General features: G+C 37.2%; 2 protein-coding genes across 2 annotated transcripts; both read left to right on the top strand.

The window, feature by feature from the left end:
- Nucleotides 1-6086: 6086 nt before the first annotated feature.
- LOC145076548 (uncharacterized) lies at nt 6087-9085 on the top strand. Its single transcript, XM_079022381.1, has 6 exons — nt 6087-6206; nt 6303-6434; nt 6536-6779; nt 7257-7358; nt 7478-8183; nt 8671-9085. The coding sequence occupies exons 1-6, from the start codon at nt 6087-6089 to the stop codon at nt 9083-9085; spliced, it is 1719 nt and encodes a 572-aa protein (XP_078878507.1).
- Nucleotides 9086-9505, top strand: LOC145076547 (uncharacterized). The gene has a single exon (XM_079022380.1). It carries the CDS (start codon nt 9086-9088, stop codon nt 9503-9505), a length of 420 nt encoding a protein of 139 aa, XP_078878506.1.
- Nucleotides 9506-16468: the final 6963 nt, after the last annotated feature.

Below are 16468 nucleotides of genomic sequence, written 5' to 3'. Positions count from 1 at the left end.
GCCACCATGCCAACCCCATAGAGTTTCTTACCACACAAAATGCTTCCAACCCTCGATCACATTGTTGCTTCAAAGGGAACAAAGTCACTGACTATATACAGCTACAGAACACTTATACTCGACAAAAGGCTCAAATAATCATTCGAGTAGAATATTTATCCCTGCAACAGTTAGACTCAAATGAGAGCTACGCAACAAGGTCAAATCAATTACACTACTTTTTCTTTTTTAGAATAAGAATTATCTGGTGTAGATTTGTCTATTGTCTCTTTGTCCTCAAGTATTACCATAAATCTTTGAATTGTGATCTTTGGGATTCTTGCTTTATTTGAAACTCTTATATCAGACATTACATATAAGATCATCATATGTCTAGTCTTAGCAATTCTATAGGATTTCTAGTTAACTTCTAATTCTTTTCATCAATTTAAGTGCAATATGCATATGAGTAAGGTCTGTGATGTTATCATTATCAATTTACATGTCATGTTTTGGTTAGCTAAATGGAAAAAAATTAATAGACTTGCTCTACTTTTTCTTTTGAGTAAATTACATGAATGGTCCCTATGGTTTGAAGTAATTTGCACATTTAGTCTCTAACTTAATTTTTTAACTCGGAAGGTCCCTATAGTTTGTTTTTGTTGCACGTTTGGTCCCTATCTTACCTAAAAATACTATTTTTCCCTTGGTTTTTTTAATTTATTTAACTAAGGTGAAAATACCCCACACTTGACCTTTGCTTGCCCCCAAGCAAAACTGAATTTTAACACACTAATATCACATAAGACAATCCCAATTGAACACAACCATTATGCCAAGACTGCAACGCATGCATTTGTGTCTAAATTTTTCCTAAGGACCCCCATAATTCTAAATACAAACAATCCTCATAAACACTCGCCCACTTCTTTTGAACAACACTCATTTTATGCATCCCTCCGAATCCATCCCCATAAAACTATCTTAACCTCGAGTCATTTTTGGTTAAACCCCCAAGCACACATACGATAAAATAACCTAGAAAAAAAATGTACAATGCAAATAAAAATACTTGATACTTTGAATCTTCAATAATTTGTAGCTTTTCTTCTTGATATTTCTTTTTTTTTCTTCATAGTTTTGTAGATTCTTTCTTTCAAACATTGCATCACTCTTTTTTTCTGATTTTTTCAACACTCACTTTTTTTCTCTCAAAACTAAAAACCTAAAAAAACATATGCTTACGCAAGGGGATTTAACTTCATCCCTTATTGGTTAAAGGAATTAGTCTCATGTGCAATGACTACTTAAGTTTTCCTGGATACATTTCTGGTACACGATGCTAAATATGTTGCGTCCCTCAAACTAAGCAAGGTTGTGTGTTTTGTTCCATGATTTCACTAGAACAAAGGGTGCCACAAATGCACTAGGACGTATATAGGCTCAACTAAACATTTAGGTCCTCAAGGAATCATCAAACACAATACTAGCATTGAATCCTAATTGCTTTTACCAAAATTTTCTAAATTAACCCTAGCAATTTTAATGCAAATTTTTTAAAATTATACCGAAAATTAGGATTCTAATTTCACAAATTTAACTAATATAACCAATCCCTACCCCACACTTAATTTATGCAATGCCCCCATTGCATGTTATGCATGATAAAGAAAACATAAAAATAAAGAGGGAATTGGACCAAACTCCCCTGGGATAGTAGTTATGAGGTCGGTCTTCTTCTTGTTAAGCTCCATCTTCAATTGACTTAAGGCGTGGGAACAACTCATCCATGCCTTGGGTGTCAAAATCTAGTGTGGTACAACTCCTAATGTAGTGGAAAAAGCTTCTTGGAATCGCCTAGAATTGGACTTCAAAATTTAAACAATGCCCGTGCCGTATAGAATCTAATCGAAGACTCAAAAATAAAATGACTGAGCAACACGCCGAGTTGATAGTGGAGAACTCGTCATGTTGGATCGTAACTTGGGCAGAAATCACATTTTGCCTCTGGAACTCGTCGTATTATATGTATGCACTCGACGAGTTTTTGGCTTTGATCAGACAAACTCTTCTTTCTGCTTCAGTTCTGATTTGGTGTTCTAGGAGGGTATTAGTGTAATACACCTCCTCTATTTCTTCAGCAACGAGACTCCTTTTAGCAATTATAAACATCGAACTCAATATATCGACCAATGTCTTCTAATCTTCTCGTCTACGACTCAACCCCTCGTTTTATTTCCCTCACGCTTTAAGAAATCGCTCTAATATCACCCTAACTTCTTCAAAGATCAAAGACAAAAAAAACTACATAATAAGAGGAAAATAAACATCAAATTAGCATTCCTATATTACTCTAATAGACTAGAAGTTTAAAAACAAACCAAATTAAACACACAAAATAAAAAGAAAAAGAAAAAGAAAAGCAAACTCTAATGACGGGTTGCCTCCCGCAAGCACTTCTTTTTGTGCGAGTCTTGAGCTGAACTCTCAACTTAATAAACTTCCAATAAAGTTAATGTCAATCCATCCGTTGCATTGAATATTTTCTTTGGACCAATTTGTAAAATTTGGCTCTTTGCTTCAAAAATTGGCCAAACGAGCTTAAATTCATGTAACCCAAGAATCTTGACAAGGGTGGGAACCGGTCGGGTACTAATCACAAATGGGTCGTGCCTCAGAACTACCTCCAAAGTTGGAATCGTCACCCCTTGCTTCGAAACACAAACTGGAAAAACAGGGGGTCGCGTTGTGGTTCCTGCAACTCAGCTTGTTCTTGTTCTTCGTCTGACCCCTCTGCCAGCAATCTTTCCAGCTCCTTCAAATCTCTTTCTGGATTAAATTCTTCATCTTGTAACTTTAGCTCTTGTGACTCAGATTGCTCTTATTTATTAGGCAATATATTATCTAACCATCTTCCAAATTTCTTCAAATCATCATCTGAGTCATACTCCTCATCTTCTTGCTCAATTTCTCGTACTACTTCCTCATGAAAAGCATCAAGAGCATCGAGATTTGGAAAATACATAATAACTAAAAATTAAAATTAAAATTAAATTAAATATAAAAAAAATTAATTAAAAACGACAAAAATTAGCAAATAAAAGTAACTATTTGAACCGTTCCCCGACAACGACACCAAAAACTTGATGTGTGTGAAATGCACTAGTTTTAATCCTACTAACTTAGACACAAAATAAACACATGAACGGCAGTGTACCTATCGATTAGTAATATAGTTCAAGCAAGTAGGGTATCGAACACAGGGAACAGTAAACAATTAAAATAAATGCTAATATTATTTAAATAAAACAAATAATAGAAAGGGGGTTTTCTCTAGTTTTTGAAGACTAGAAACTTAAGCAGTTAAATAACACTTAAACGAAGGCAATTAACAACTAAAGAGAACAGAAGATAACTAGATTCAATAATAAAAGAGACTTTTGTTCATATTCGACTCACTTATTCCTATGGTTGATTTCATGGAAAATGCAATGGATTAATATATAATTGGCTACCGATTAATGTGATTAGGTTCAATGTTCACTATTAATAATCCTTAGAAAACAAATCAATTCAAACAGTGGCCAATTGGTTAAACCAATGATTTTCCTAGTTTATTGATTCGGGTTAAGTAAGACTTGTAGTTAGCTAATTAAATTACTAATTCAATTAACTTCTTGTATGGTTGTTCGTCACACAAGCTCACACATTGACTTACCTATTTTCTAGTTAAACCCTAGTTTCCTGTTCACTATTCCTAGGCATATAATATTGTTTTCACATAAATTATATGAGACAAGCAATTAAGAGATGTTCATGCAACTTAATAGACTTGATAATTAATAGAAAATAGTTATTGTCAATACATAATGATCTTTAACAAGCTTAACAAAACAAAATTCACTAAATTAAATAATCCAAGCCATAAAATTCAAACCATATTAACAACCTAGTCTACCCTAAACAGAAGTAATGAGTTTTTAGCTCATATCTACAGCAAATAACAAACTAAAAACAAAAACTAATGATTGAAACATGGTTCATGCAAAAGATTAAGATAAAAGTAATGTGTTGTTGCCTTTGATCTTTTTCCAAATTGATATCTAAGTTGAAATCTCGAAAACCACAGCTCTAAGAAGCCTTCTAGTCTCCAAAAATCGTCCAAATGTTCCCCAATTAATTAGGGCTCGAATGAGAAGCGTTTCTATATATAAATTCTGAAAACAGAGCCAAATTGACAAGTTTGTGACCCAACTCGTTGAGTTAGTCATTAAAATCCCGTGTACGACAAGACATCGTCGAGAATCGCGAACTTTCTGATCAACTCGTCGAGTTGAGGCCCAACTCATAGCGTTCTCTTGGAATCAACATTTTCCCAAAACATGAAAGTCGTTTGAAACTGTGTCTAGTTTTCAGAATATTTTGAATCTCATTAATCGGAGTTACGGTTCATGAGATATGGCTAAAACACTAACGAGGGGTCAAGCTGTCCAACAACATCCTTCTTTCTTCAAAATCCAAGATCCAAGCTTCCAATTGCTAAATCTGCTTCCTTTTTCATCCGAGCATGTCATTGTTGCTGAAAAATGAAATTCTAAACTAGTCAAACACCTTTTGTTCATTAAATGAGATAAAATCAACATAAATTATTAAGATAATATATAAATTATATGACTAAATATGTCCATATCAGTAGGTAAGGTAAGGTAAGGTGAGTGGAAGTGGGGTTGGGGTATGTTTATTTAAATAAATTAAAAAATCAAGGCCAAAAAAGTCTTTTTAGGTAAGACATGGACCAAGTGCACAACAAAAACAAACAATAGGGACCTTCCGAGTTAAAAAAAAAAGTTAGGGACCAAACAAACTACCCCAAACCATAGGGACCATTCATGTAATTTACTCTTTTCTTTTTTCAATATGAATCTTCTAATGTTCAACCTTATAGATTTGCATCACTATCTATGATCATCAGTGTTAAATATTTTTCAGGAGCTATTTCTTATTGTTTCAATACAATATTTTGTATTCTTAATGCATTTTTTTCTTTGTTCATCCAGAGCTCACTGTCGTTCAACTTAGCAAAAGGCCTTACAGACAGGACATCTATATTTTAAATTTGAAATATGGCCAAGGTACATTGCTCTATCAAATATTTTCTAGTTACACATTTCAAATTTACTATTTAAGATATGAAATAACCACTTGAAAATTTTCACTAATAGGAGGGTTACAAGGTGAGTTTGCACGTGTATGATTTAAGTGAAGGCTTAGCTCGTCAACTCTCCATGTCGTTCTTAAGGAAATCCATTGAAGGAATATGGTAAGCATCATACCCCCTCCCCCAACCTACCATGGAGCCAATTAAGCATTTGTTAACTTATATATAAAAACATGCATACAAGTGTGGTGGTATATAGTACTGAGTACTTTTTGGGGCTGGTATCCAACAAACTCCAGCTGGAATAGCACCATATGGGACCCCACTAAAAGTCAATGATCTTGGTGTCACCCATGTCCTAAAAGATTTCTTTCAGATGTATCTAGATGAGATTAGCCCCCGATACACACAAGAAATGTACAGTTTATTGTCACACAACTATAACAACTTTAGCAGTGAAGTCGCACAGTTTCTGGTGGGTGTCTCCATACCATATTGCATCCTCAATCTCCCTAACGTATTCATGAGTGGCCCAATGGGTGCACTTATAAGTAAGTTCATCATCCTTTTTATCTTTTTAACTTTTCATGTTAAAGATGCATATGAGCTTTTATGGATTCTTATCTTACACATGAAATTTGGTATGAATAACAACGCCTATGATACATAATTTGGAGACCATATTGAGGAATAAAACCCGAGATACCATTGGAAACATTGCTAAACCAAGCAGGGCCGGTCCTGAAAAATAAAATATTCTTAAGGGCCCAGGACGAACAAGAAAAAAAAGGGCCCTTATCTTTATTATAATTTTGTATTTTAACATAAAAATATATAATGAAAAAAATTGGGCCCTGTGCAGCTGCCCACTTTGCCCCCCCCCCCCTCTAAGCCCCCCATGAAACCAAGAAACCCTACTTGGAAACGCCTCACACCCCCCCCCCCCGAGATGGCTGAAAGGAGAGCTAAAGGACTCTGCTTCAACTGTGATGAAATGTTTTCGGCAGGACACAAGTGCTCTAAATTTTTTTGCATCATGCTAACAGATGATGATGAGGAAGGGGCAGATGTAATCATACCAGAAATTTTTTTGAATGCTATTACAGGCACTACAAGTGACAAGACCTTTCAAGTCTGGGCAAATATTTGGAATGGAGTGGCTTAGGTGTTGCTTGATAGTGGCAGCACCTACAGTTTCATTGTTGCTAAAGTTGCAGAAGATCTCCAAATTCAAGTGCGAAATCAGCCAGGTTTGCGCATTGCGTTACCTGATGGTGGCAAAATGGCGAGCAACGGGGTAAGTCGTAACTTACACATGATGGTCCAAGGGTATGAATTCTCAGCTGATTTCTTTTCCATTCCATTAGAAGATTTGATATTGTTTTAGGCATACATTAGCTTAAAAATTTAGGCCCTATATTATGGGATTTTACAGTTAGAGATATGGATTTCAAAGTTAATAATAGGCTAATTAAATGGCATGGCGAATCCTCGGAGCCAATCGCACTAACTGCCCGGGGTGCATCTGGAGATTTGGCACCCGAATTCGATGACCTACTTGGATCTTTTGCATATATATTTGATAAACCTCAAGGGCTTCCACCCACTCATCCTTGTGACCACCAGATCCGACTTCATAATGGTACCGAACCTATTACAGTCCGCCCTTACCACTACCCCCACTTCTCAATGTGATGAGATGCCCCAAAATGGTACCATCATATGCATCCAATCTCTATTTTCTTCACCACTTCTTTTGGTTAAAAAAACATGATGGCTCGTGGAGATTTTGCATAAATTATCGGGAATTAAAATCGAAAACGGTCAAGGATAAATTTCCCATTCCGGTGGTAGAAGAGCTCCTTGATGAGTTACATGGAGCAACTTTTTTTTTGAAAGTTAGATTTGGCTTCAGGCTACCATCGAGTTCGCATGGCAGCCACTGACATCGAGAAAACTGCATTCCGCACTCATCACGGACACTTCGAGTTTCTCGTAATGCCATTTGGCCTATCCAACGCGCCATAAACATTTCAGAGTTTAATGAACGACATTTTCCGCCATCAATTTCGTAAGTATGTCTTAGTTTTTTATGACATTTTGATTTACAATAAAACAGGAACAGAACATTATTGTCATCTTCAAACTGTCTTTGGTTTGTTGCGAGCACATGGTTTTTTTCTAAAAAATCAAAGTGCTCATTTGGTTGCAAAGAGGTGGCGTATTTGGGCCATATAATTCACCAAGATGGTGTTTCTGTTGACCAAAGTAAAATCCAAGTGATACAAGAATGGCCAAAACCACACAACATTCGAACCTTATGAGGATTCCTTGGATTAGCGGGGTCTTATCGCAAATTTATTCGCGATTATGGGATTATTGTTGCACCATTGACCGGCATGCTTAGACAAAGTGGGTTTGTTTGGAGTGATGAATTGGAAGCAACCTTTACAAGCCTAAAGCAAACGCTATCAGAATCACCCGTTCTCGTATTACCCAACTTTACTACAACCTTTATAATTGAATGTGATGCCTCTGGTAGCGGGGTAGGCGTGGTTCTCCAACAACATAGCCACCCAATTGCATTTTTTAGCCAAAAGCTTGCATATCGACACCATAAGCTTCCAACATATGATCGGGAGTTGATTGGTTTGGCCAAAGTAGTCACGTATTGGCATCCGTACTTGTGCAGTTGTCACTTTATGATTAAAACGGATCATTATAGCTTGAAGTTTCTGCTGGAACAACGCCTCACCACATCACCACAACAACATTGGGTTAGTAAGCTTCTTGGGTTTGATTTAGAAGTTGAGTATCGGGCCGGGGCACTGAACCGGGTAGTCGACGCCTTATCACGACATGAAGAAGATATTGAACAAGGTGACTTATACATGATAGCTCATGTCTGTACAGATGTTTTACTGGCTGTCTGGAACGAAATTGAAAAATCAGTCGTCCTTAGTGAATTGCGTGACCGAATTTTAGCAGGGGAAGAATATGCCAAGTGGTCGGTGGTGAACGGGCTGATTCTATACGAAGGAAGGAAGTATTTACAATCAACATCCCCGCTAATTGAATTGGTTCTTTCAGGTATTCATGATGCCACACATGAAGGAAATCAAAAAACTATGGAATGCATTCGACTAGAATTCTATTGGAAGGGTTGGAAGACAAGGATTCAAGGCTATATTCACCATTGTCTCATATGCCAACGAAACAAATGGGAAATACTACAACCAGTCGGTCTCTTACAACCCCTTCCCATTATGACGAGCATTTGGGCTGACGTGTCCATGGATTTTGTGGAAGCTCTTCCGAAAGTTTCTAGTAAATCAGTACTTTTAGTCGTCGTAGACCGTTTCTCTAAATATGCCCATTTTTTTTGCCACTAGGACACCCGTATGCGGCTGAATTTGTGGCCTGAGTTTTTTTTACAGAAATTGTTCGCCTGCATGGTCTTCCCAAAACCATAGTGTCTGAGCATAACAAAGTCTTCCAGAGTGTGTTTTGGAAGAATTTATTTTGTTTATCAGGGACAAAACTATCTTTTTCAACAACTTATCACCCCCACAAACGGAGGTTGTTAATCGCACAATCGAAATGTACTTGAGATGTTTAACTAGGGATAGGCCTCGCCAGTGGCTGATGTGGTTATCGTGGGTAGAGTATTGTTATAATACCTCTTATCACACGGCTCTTAAAACCACACCTTTCAAGCTCACCTATGGAAGAGATACGCCTTGTTTATTGAACTATGACGGAGGGCATTCTAAGGTGGAGGCAGTCGACCAAGCTTTAATCGATCGTGCGTCATTTTTACAAGAAGCCACCATGCGTCTCTCGAAGGCACAACAACGCATGAAGTCAGCTTATGATGAGCGTCATCGAGCATTGGAGTTTCGAGTAGGGGATTGGGTGTGGCTCAAATTGCATACATATAGGCAATGAATGGTTTCTAAGGCAACTTTCACCAAGCTATCTCCAAAGTTCTATGGGCCCTTCGAAATAGTGGAACAAATTAGGATGGTTGCGTATCGCTTGTCTTTACCAGAAGGGATTCGTATCTATAACGTTTTCCATGTTTCCTTGCTAAAACCGCATTATGGATCTTCACCGACTGTATTTACTGAATTACCACCTCTTTTGGATGGCAAAACATTGTTTGCTCCCTTTAAGGTACTACGAGGTCGTAACACTCAAGGCAAGCCAGAGTTGTTGGTTCAATGGGTTGCTGGAGCAGAGGAAAGTGTTACCTGGGAGGATTGGCAGACTTTTCAGGAGGCCTATCCTGACTTTGAGTTTGAGGAAAAGCTCAATATGGAGGAGGGGAGGACCTACAGTCATCGACCTAAGGAAACTAAAGAGTAATTGGGCTCGTTTTTGCTGCATGCTATTTTATTTAAAGATTTCAATATATGTTTAGTTAATTAGAATATAGAGTTTTCTTTTTCCAGTGTCTTGTTATCCCTATTTAAAGGGTCAATTATTATAAATAAAGCATACAATTATTCAGTCAAACCCTATCCGTATTCTTAGATTGCCGATCAAGCTTAATCTCCTTAGAGGGGGCTAGGCTAGTCTTTGTTAACGGATTCCAACAACACATACATAGGTAGGATTACACGAGCAACATCTCAGGCCATATCAAAGAATTCTCATCACCCAAGTTTCAATTAGATATAAACTTGGAGTCATGCAATTTAAATAGTGTGATGAGAATCTTCATCGGTGGAAGATTATGACTAATTCGTTGATCACATGTTTATGTGAGTCAAGTGAAGGACTAAAGGATCTAGTACGCATTTATGTGGACTATTTAGATCCGCTACAAAGGACGACAACTCTATTCGTCATGGTTTACCGATGTTTCAGTAAATATGGTTGTGTTTATAAGATTAAGCATAATTCTAACACTTTGAAAAGTTCTCAAAGAGTAGTAGAACAAATAAGAAGAATTTGTTAGGCATAAAGATAAAAGTTTGTAAGTCCCAATCAACTTGTGTATCAATCAAATCCGTTTGATGGTGTGGAATCCTAATCAAACGGATGATATCAGATCAAATAGAAGAGAAGGAGAAAAAGAAGAAGATGAATCTTGTATGTATTGATAAGAATGAAGATTCGGATACAAGATTCACACACACTAACACACTCTCTTTTCTCTCTCTAGAACACTTTCAAATACACACACATAAGCTCCTCTATTCTCTTCTGTTCATCACTCCACTCCTCACCCCTTACACCTATATTTATAGGGAACATGGGCTTGGTGAACATGGGTCGTGAATGGGTTTACGGCCGTAAACCTATTCACGGCCATAAACACAACCGTAAACAAGTATACGGCCGTAAACACCAAGTTGTTTACAGTCCAAGACAAAAAAAAAATACATTTTCCTAGAAAAGTAAAGTATAACCCATATTTTTGACCCAACAATCTCCCCCTTGGTTTAGAGCTTTCTTTTCTTAAATGACCCAACAAGCTCCCCCTAAAAAGTAGCTGCCTTTTCTTGTCAATCTTCATCGAGAGCTTGGCTTCAACATTAATCTCCAAATCCTTCACAACTTCAAGATGAACTTGATGAATCTTCAATGAATGACTTCATCTTGAGCACTTGAGCTTTTCTTCAAGATTTGACTCTGAACGCACATTGGGTAAGGAGGCTTGATGTAATGATTCTTCAAAGATAGCACTTTCAGCTTGAGAATCTTCACAAAGAACATCAGAGAGAACAAATTTTCTGGATCACTTTAGCAGATTTAAGATAGCAGCAGACTGATTGAGGAGGCTTCAATGCAATCTGTCAAATAATCTTCAATTTCAGCTTCACCTTGCTTTTGGGTTGAAGGATTGAATGTTGAAAGAATAATCGTCATTCCTTGCTCCTTTGAATGAGAATTCTTCGATGCTCACGGATGAAGCTTTGGCTCAGAAATTTTTGACACAGTTTCCATGAGTCTCATCTACACTGAATTCACTTTTCAAGACAAAAAAAAACTAAAATAAATTTTAGCACACAATATTTTTGGGTTTTTCATATTTTCTGAAAAAAATAAAACAGAAAACAAAATATTTTTGGATTTTTTATTTTCTTGAACAAGAAATAAAACAGAATATAACACTATTTTTGATTTTGAATTTTCTTATTTTTGTTTGATTTATGAATTTTTATTTATTTTATTATTATTATTATTATTATTATTATTATTATTATTATTATTATTATTTTCTAATTCTCCCCCTAAATTTGTGCATAGAGGAAAACTATGAACAAATTTAACAAAAAGAAAAATATTTGGGATCAAAGTTGTGAGATAGTCTGAACTTGTTTATCAGTACCTTCACCTTCATGAATAGATCTGATCAATTGTCGGTATTGTGGTCCACTTAAACACAAAGGATATCGATAACTTTTCTAAATAAATCATTTAGCTGACGAAGACTACAGGTATTGTTGTCCACTTAAATTAAGCAACGAGATCTAGAGACAACCTCTAAATGGTTCAATTTTAGTTGCACTAGAACGTGTTCCCCACATCCCGATATACCCTGGTTATCAAGAGCTTCCTAAGGACTTCTTACTTTAGGTGAGTAAACAATTATTAAGGAGGAAGTCAGATTTAGAGAAAGATGCATATGTTGTGTCCCGGGTCGGATCTCTTTCAATCATGTAGAGGGGACAACATATGACTAACAGACATAGAGGGTTATAGAGATAGTAGGGTGTTGCATATGTTGTATCCTAGGTCGGATCTTCCGATCACGCAGAGGGGACAACATATGGCTAACAGATAGAAAGAATTTCATAGATAAGGAGGTGCACAGAAATAGAGTTGCATATGTTGCAATCCAAGTCGGATCTTCTGATCACGCAGAGGAAGCAACATATGACTGACAGATAGAAAGCAAGAAAATAATTTCTACATACCTACTTTATCAAAACCCCCCGGTCGCCCTATCAGAACCAGAATTAAGGACATAAGTCCGTACATCAAGGAAAATTTGAACCACTGTTCTAGATGCGTATTAATTTAGTGTATCCTGTAGGTTCCTGTGTTTATCTCACTGCTCAATCTACCTGAGCGTTGTATGGTCAGTCCAAACAATCCTATATAAATCCACACTGTCAAATCCTTCGTGCCTACCAACACATTGATCACAAAGTCTAGACAATTCAGATTTAGTCCTTTACACATGTTTTAGACTGCCCGTTATCACATTCTTGATATCACTTCCCCAAACAATACTTACTAACAAAAAAACTATAGAAGATTGTCTTTAAAATGAATCAGTGTAAGATAAACTCAGAGTATCGAAAAGAAAACGCAAACCGTAATTCATTGATTGAATTTGCATTAAGAAGGTCTGAGAACAGCATGCATAATCTCAGAACAGATCCGAAAATTCTTCATGTTATTAAGCACTAACCCCATGTGATCCCTTCATTTCTTCCCTTCTTTCTTTTCCCGCAAAGGACACATACTCTCTAACAAAGTTCTGAGTCTTGTACAGTTGAGAGATGTCCCCTATCATGTGCCTGGAACAACCACTACCAACAAACCGAAGTCTGATCATATGCATCCATAGCTGCTCTGACACAGAGCGGGATCAGTTGGTCTTTGGAACCCAGTCCATTTTGAAACTGGGTTAACATTTTTCATCCTTGCATGGAACTCTCTCCCAAGACATATCATGTTTATCACAAACAGAAGATGAAGAAACTTTAGAGTCATTAGGTGATTTGGGAGATTGAACCTTTGGAACCCATTTGTAGTTGGGTTTGACCCATTTATTTTTCGATCCGATGGGTGCCTCAGTACTTGCTGTTGATCTTGATGTCGGACGTTGAGATAACTTTGACCTAACCGGTCTTTGTTTCACTGGAGCATCTCTTGGAATGGGCTTCTTGGCCGACATTTCCTTCTTGCCATTGGGATTTGGATTCTTTGCCCTGTGGGTTTGATTCTTGGCCTTCTGCGCGTTCCAGTCACCATTGTCTGAACGTGACCTGGAAGGGTTTCTTTTGATGTATCTCTCACTTGGCGCGTTTTGCCATCCTTGTACGTAGTAGGAAACATATGCGCGATTTGGACAGTTTCGGGCAATATGTCCAGGTGTTCCACAGTGAAAACATATCTTTTTCTTCATTGTGAAGTTGTTTCTTCCTGCCCCTGGTGGCGTATCCTTGCCTTGTCTCTTATTTTTCCCACAAGCACAATTGCAGGAGGCACTCTGTTTCACTGGAATTGGTGGCCTGTATTTCTCAACAGTAGGTTGATCAGAAGCAACTGAGTTCGAAGCAACAGATTCAGAGTTCAATGACATGTTGGTTTGTTCAATGGTTTTCTCTTTGTTCTCATCTTCCGCTACTTTACTTGCACAGGAAGTAGAAACATTAGTATCTTTCATCTCAACACCCTCAGTTGGCCCTGATTGTTCAGTCGTAACTGAAGCTGGAACAGGGGGTTGGCCATACTCAAGATGTGCTTCTTTTTCAATTTCTTCCTTATTCAGAGGGATGGATGTGTAGTTATGATTGAAAGGTGGAGGAACACTATCAAACCCTAAACCCTTTTGTTTGTTATTTTTGAATTTCAAACAATGGTCTATCATGTTCGCAACTACTTCGCTTAACATATCAAATTTTCTGAAATCCAAATCTGCAGTTTCAAATTTGCTTTTTAATGTGTCAAACTCAGCAGTTAATTCAGCAAGTTGTTTCTTAACATAGTCATAAGTTTCACATTTGTTGCTATAGTCTTCCTGAAGCCTCCTAAAGTCATTGGTTTTTGCTTCTAATTCAGCCTATAGGGGTTTCTGTCCTTTCCTGAGTTGACATCCTTCATATCTCAGGTCCTCAACTTCTCTTTTTAATAAATCAATTTGTTCACGAAGAAGTTTAATCGTAGCTTCACATGATTGAGAGCATGAAACTTCATTGACCGGTGTAACAACAGCAAAATTCAGGTCAAAATTTAAACTTTTATAAAACCGTAATTGAGTATACTAAGTGGTAGATATCGTAACAAGGGTTTCATACATATAAAGAACACAAAAATCCGAGTTATAACGAAGAAGTTATGACCATTCTAAGATTTCCGACAAAACCGGCAACACCGATTAAACGAAAAACGCGAAGTTCCAATACAATACATTTTAGCCTTAAGTATCTAAATGAAAGTCGTAGATATCATTAAACCGTGAACATACATAAAAAGAACGTCCAAATCTGACTTCGTATGAGGAAGTTATGATTTTTCTAAGTTACGAATATAGTAGTAGACAGCTAAAAACTCAAAATAGAGATCGAGATACTTTTAGCCGACACAAACTAAATGAGAATCGAAGGTCTCAACAATAGAAGCGCAACGGTAAAAAGTCTGACAGAAACGGACGTCGGATGAAAAAGTTATGGAACTTTAACGGACTTTTCCTGTCCCGACGTATTAAAGATATAATATTAAAAATAAATTCAAAATTTGCCGACGGAGTCTAAACAAAAGTTGTAGATCGTAGTATCACCTTCGCGTAGATATAAAGAACATCGAAAACGGAGTTCGTATGACGAAGATATGAATTTTCGAAGTTTGCTAAATAATAAATATATAAATTTAAAATGAATTCCGGTATTATCCGAAGGGGGAGTCACCGGCCTGATCCGAGTTACGCCCAGCGTACCCTCGTACGCCCAGCATAACCGGGGGCTAGGCCTCGGTTCGGCCACGTCGCCCCTACTCCTCTATGCCCTCCCATCTGAAGTACGTAAGCGATGACGTCCCAGTACGCCCCGCATACCCTCGTACGCCCAGCGTACCGAGGCGGTTCAGCACCCCTATAAAAGGGATGCGAGGGTTCCGGGGAAACTTGCTCATTTTCTCTCGTTTTTCTTGTGTTTTGCCTCGTTTTCCGTGCGATAATTATCCCGAAGCCCCGGTTCCCATACTCAAGCCCCGAAGGAAGTTTTACGCTCCCGAGATTCCCGAGAATCCCAAAAAAAATCCGCCTTTTCAAGTCAAAGTTCTGCTCGGTTTTCGTCACACCTTCTTCAATCTATCAGGTGAGTTCATACCCCTACAACCACACTTTAAATGCTTTTTAAACACTTTTAAGGGGGGGAATACAAGTAAACACACGACTAAAATCGTGTGAAACATCGATCTTTTGCTATACTTTTCATACTGTTGTTTTAACTATCTTATGAAGTCATTATCATGCAAAACACCTCACAACACAGCTTTACCCTCTTGGGATACAATATGTTTTATAAATAGAAATAATGTTTTATTTATACGCTTACATACAAATACATCATATCAAGGGTAACATTCTTTACTAAATCATTTTATGCATTCAAAGAACTTATGATTTATGCTTTGTCAAACATTGTGAAAAAAGGATAATCTTTGCATACAAAACTATTACTTTAATACAGACTTAGTTGAGAATCCGTGAGACATGTACATCTTCAAATACTGCCTTTTGCTAGAAGGTATCGCTACAAGTCCTGTCTATAACCAGAGTCTCCCGTTCAGAGAACGTGTCAAATGTGTATAGATCTATACGGGAAGTCATGATCCCGCGCCCTGACTGTTAGCTACAGTCCGTCCTTTTGGGTGACAGTTTGTCATAACGCTACGACGCCTGAAGAACGTCGCTACAGGCATATTATGTTTAGTATGGTTATAAAACTCATCGGATATACAATTATTATGGTATTAGGCTTTTATGAACGAGTAGTTATTAAAACTATTCTTCATCTAACAAGTGCGATCTTCGTATAGCTTTATTATATAAAACTATGCCACACCTTTTAAGCACGTCGGTTGCTTGCGATTTTCGGTCTTAGAGACTGCCAGTTACGTTAGGAAAATAAGGGTTTTTCCTGCATCTAAAACAAACAACTAATAGGAAAATAAGGGATTTTCCTGGTGCAATTATTTACAACTTATAACACGAACATTCATATGCATTTCATACTTTTATAAGAAAATAAGGGTTTTTCTTGGAAAACGCAACAAATCACATCTCAACTATTAAGGAAAATATGGGATTTTTCTGGATCTAATACATTCATTTTCAACACAACGAATCATAACTCTTTTCATTTGAAAATATCGGGTTTTCTGGAAAACATACACGAACTTTCGAATGGCGTACATTTTCTCAAAACACTACTTATGAACTCACCAACTTAATTGTTGACACTTTTTCTTTGAAATAACTTGTATTCTCAGGGAACCGCTAAGCAGGTTTGGAAATCAACTTTTGGGGATTAACGTGCTGATGTTAATTACTTCTTTTGAAAGATGTTTATGTATTTATCTTTTGAA

This window comes from Lactuca serriola, chromosome 9 (genome assembly GCF_051521515.1).
Source record: "Lactuca serriola cultivar US96UC23 chromosome 9, Lser_US96UC23_V15, whole genome shotgun sequence".
Classification (NCBI taxonomy): Eukaryota; Viridiplantae; Streptophyta; class Magnoliopsida; order Asterales; family Asteraceae; genus Lactuca; species Lactuca serriola.
Note: the sequence above shows the minus strand (reverse complement) of the source record. Positions and strands in the feature narration are given on the sequence as shown.

Excerpts from the sequence above, each read along its gene's own strand:
- LOC145076548 (XM_079022381.1), top strand. The coding sequence starts at position 6,087 with ATGGCTGAAAGGAGAGCTAAAGGACTCTGCTTCAACTGTGATGAAATG. Across the intron at positions 6,207-6,302 it reads ATGATGAGGAAGGGGCAGAT|GTGTTGCTTGATAGTGGCAG; the intron begins GTAATCATACCA and ends GGAGTGGCTTAG. Across the intron at positions 7,359-7,477 it reads TTTGGTTGCAAAGAGGTGGC|CGGGGTCTTATCGCAAATTT; the intron begins GTATTTGGGCCA and ends TCCTTGGATTAG.
- LOC145076547 (XM_079022380.1), top strand. The coding sequence starts at position 9,086 with ATGGTTTCTAAGGCAACTTTCACCAAGCTATCTCCAAAGTTCTATGGG.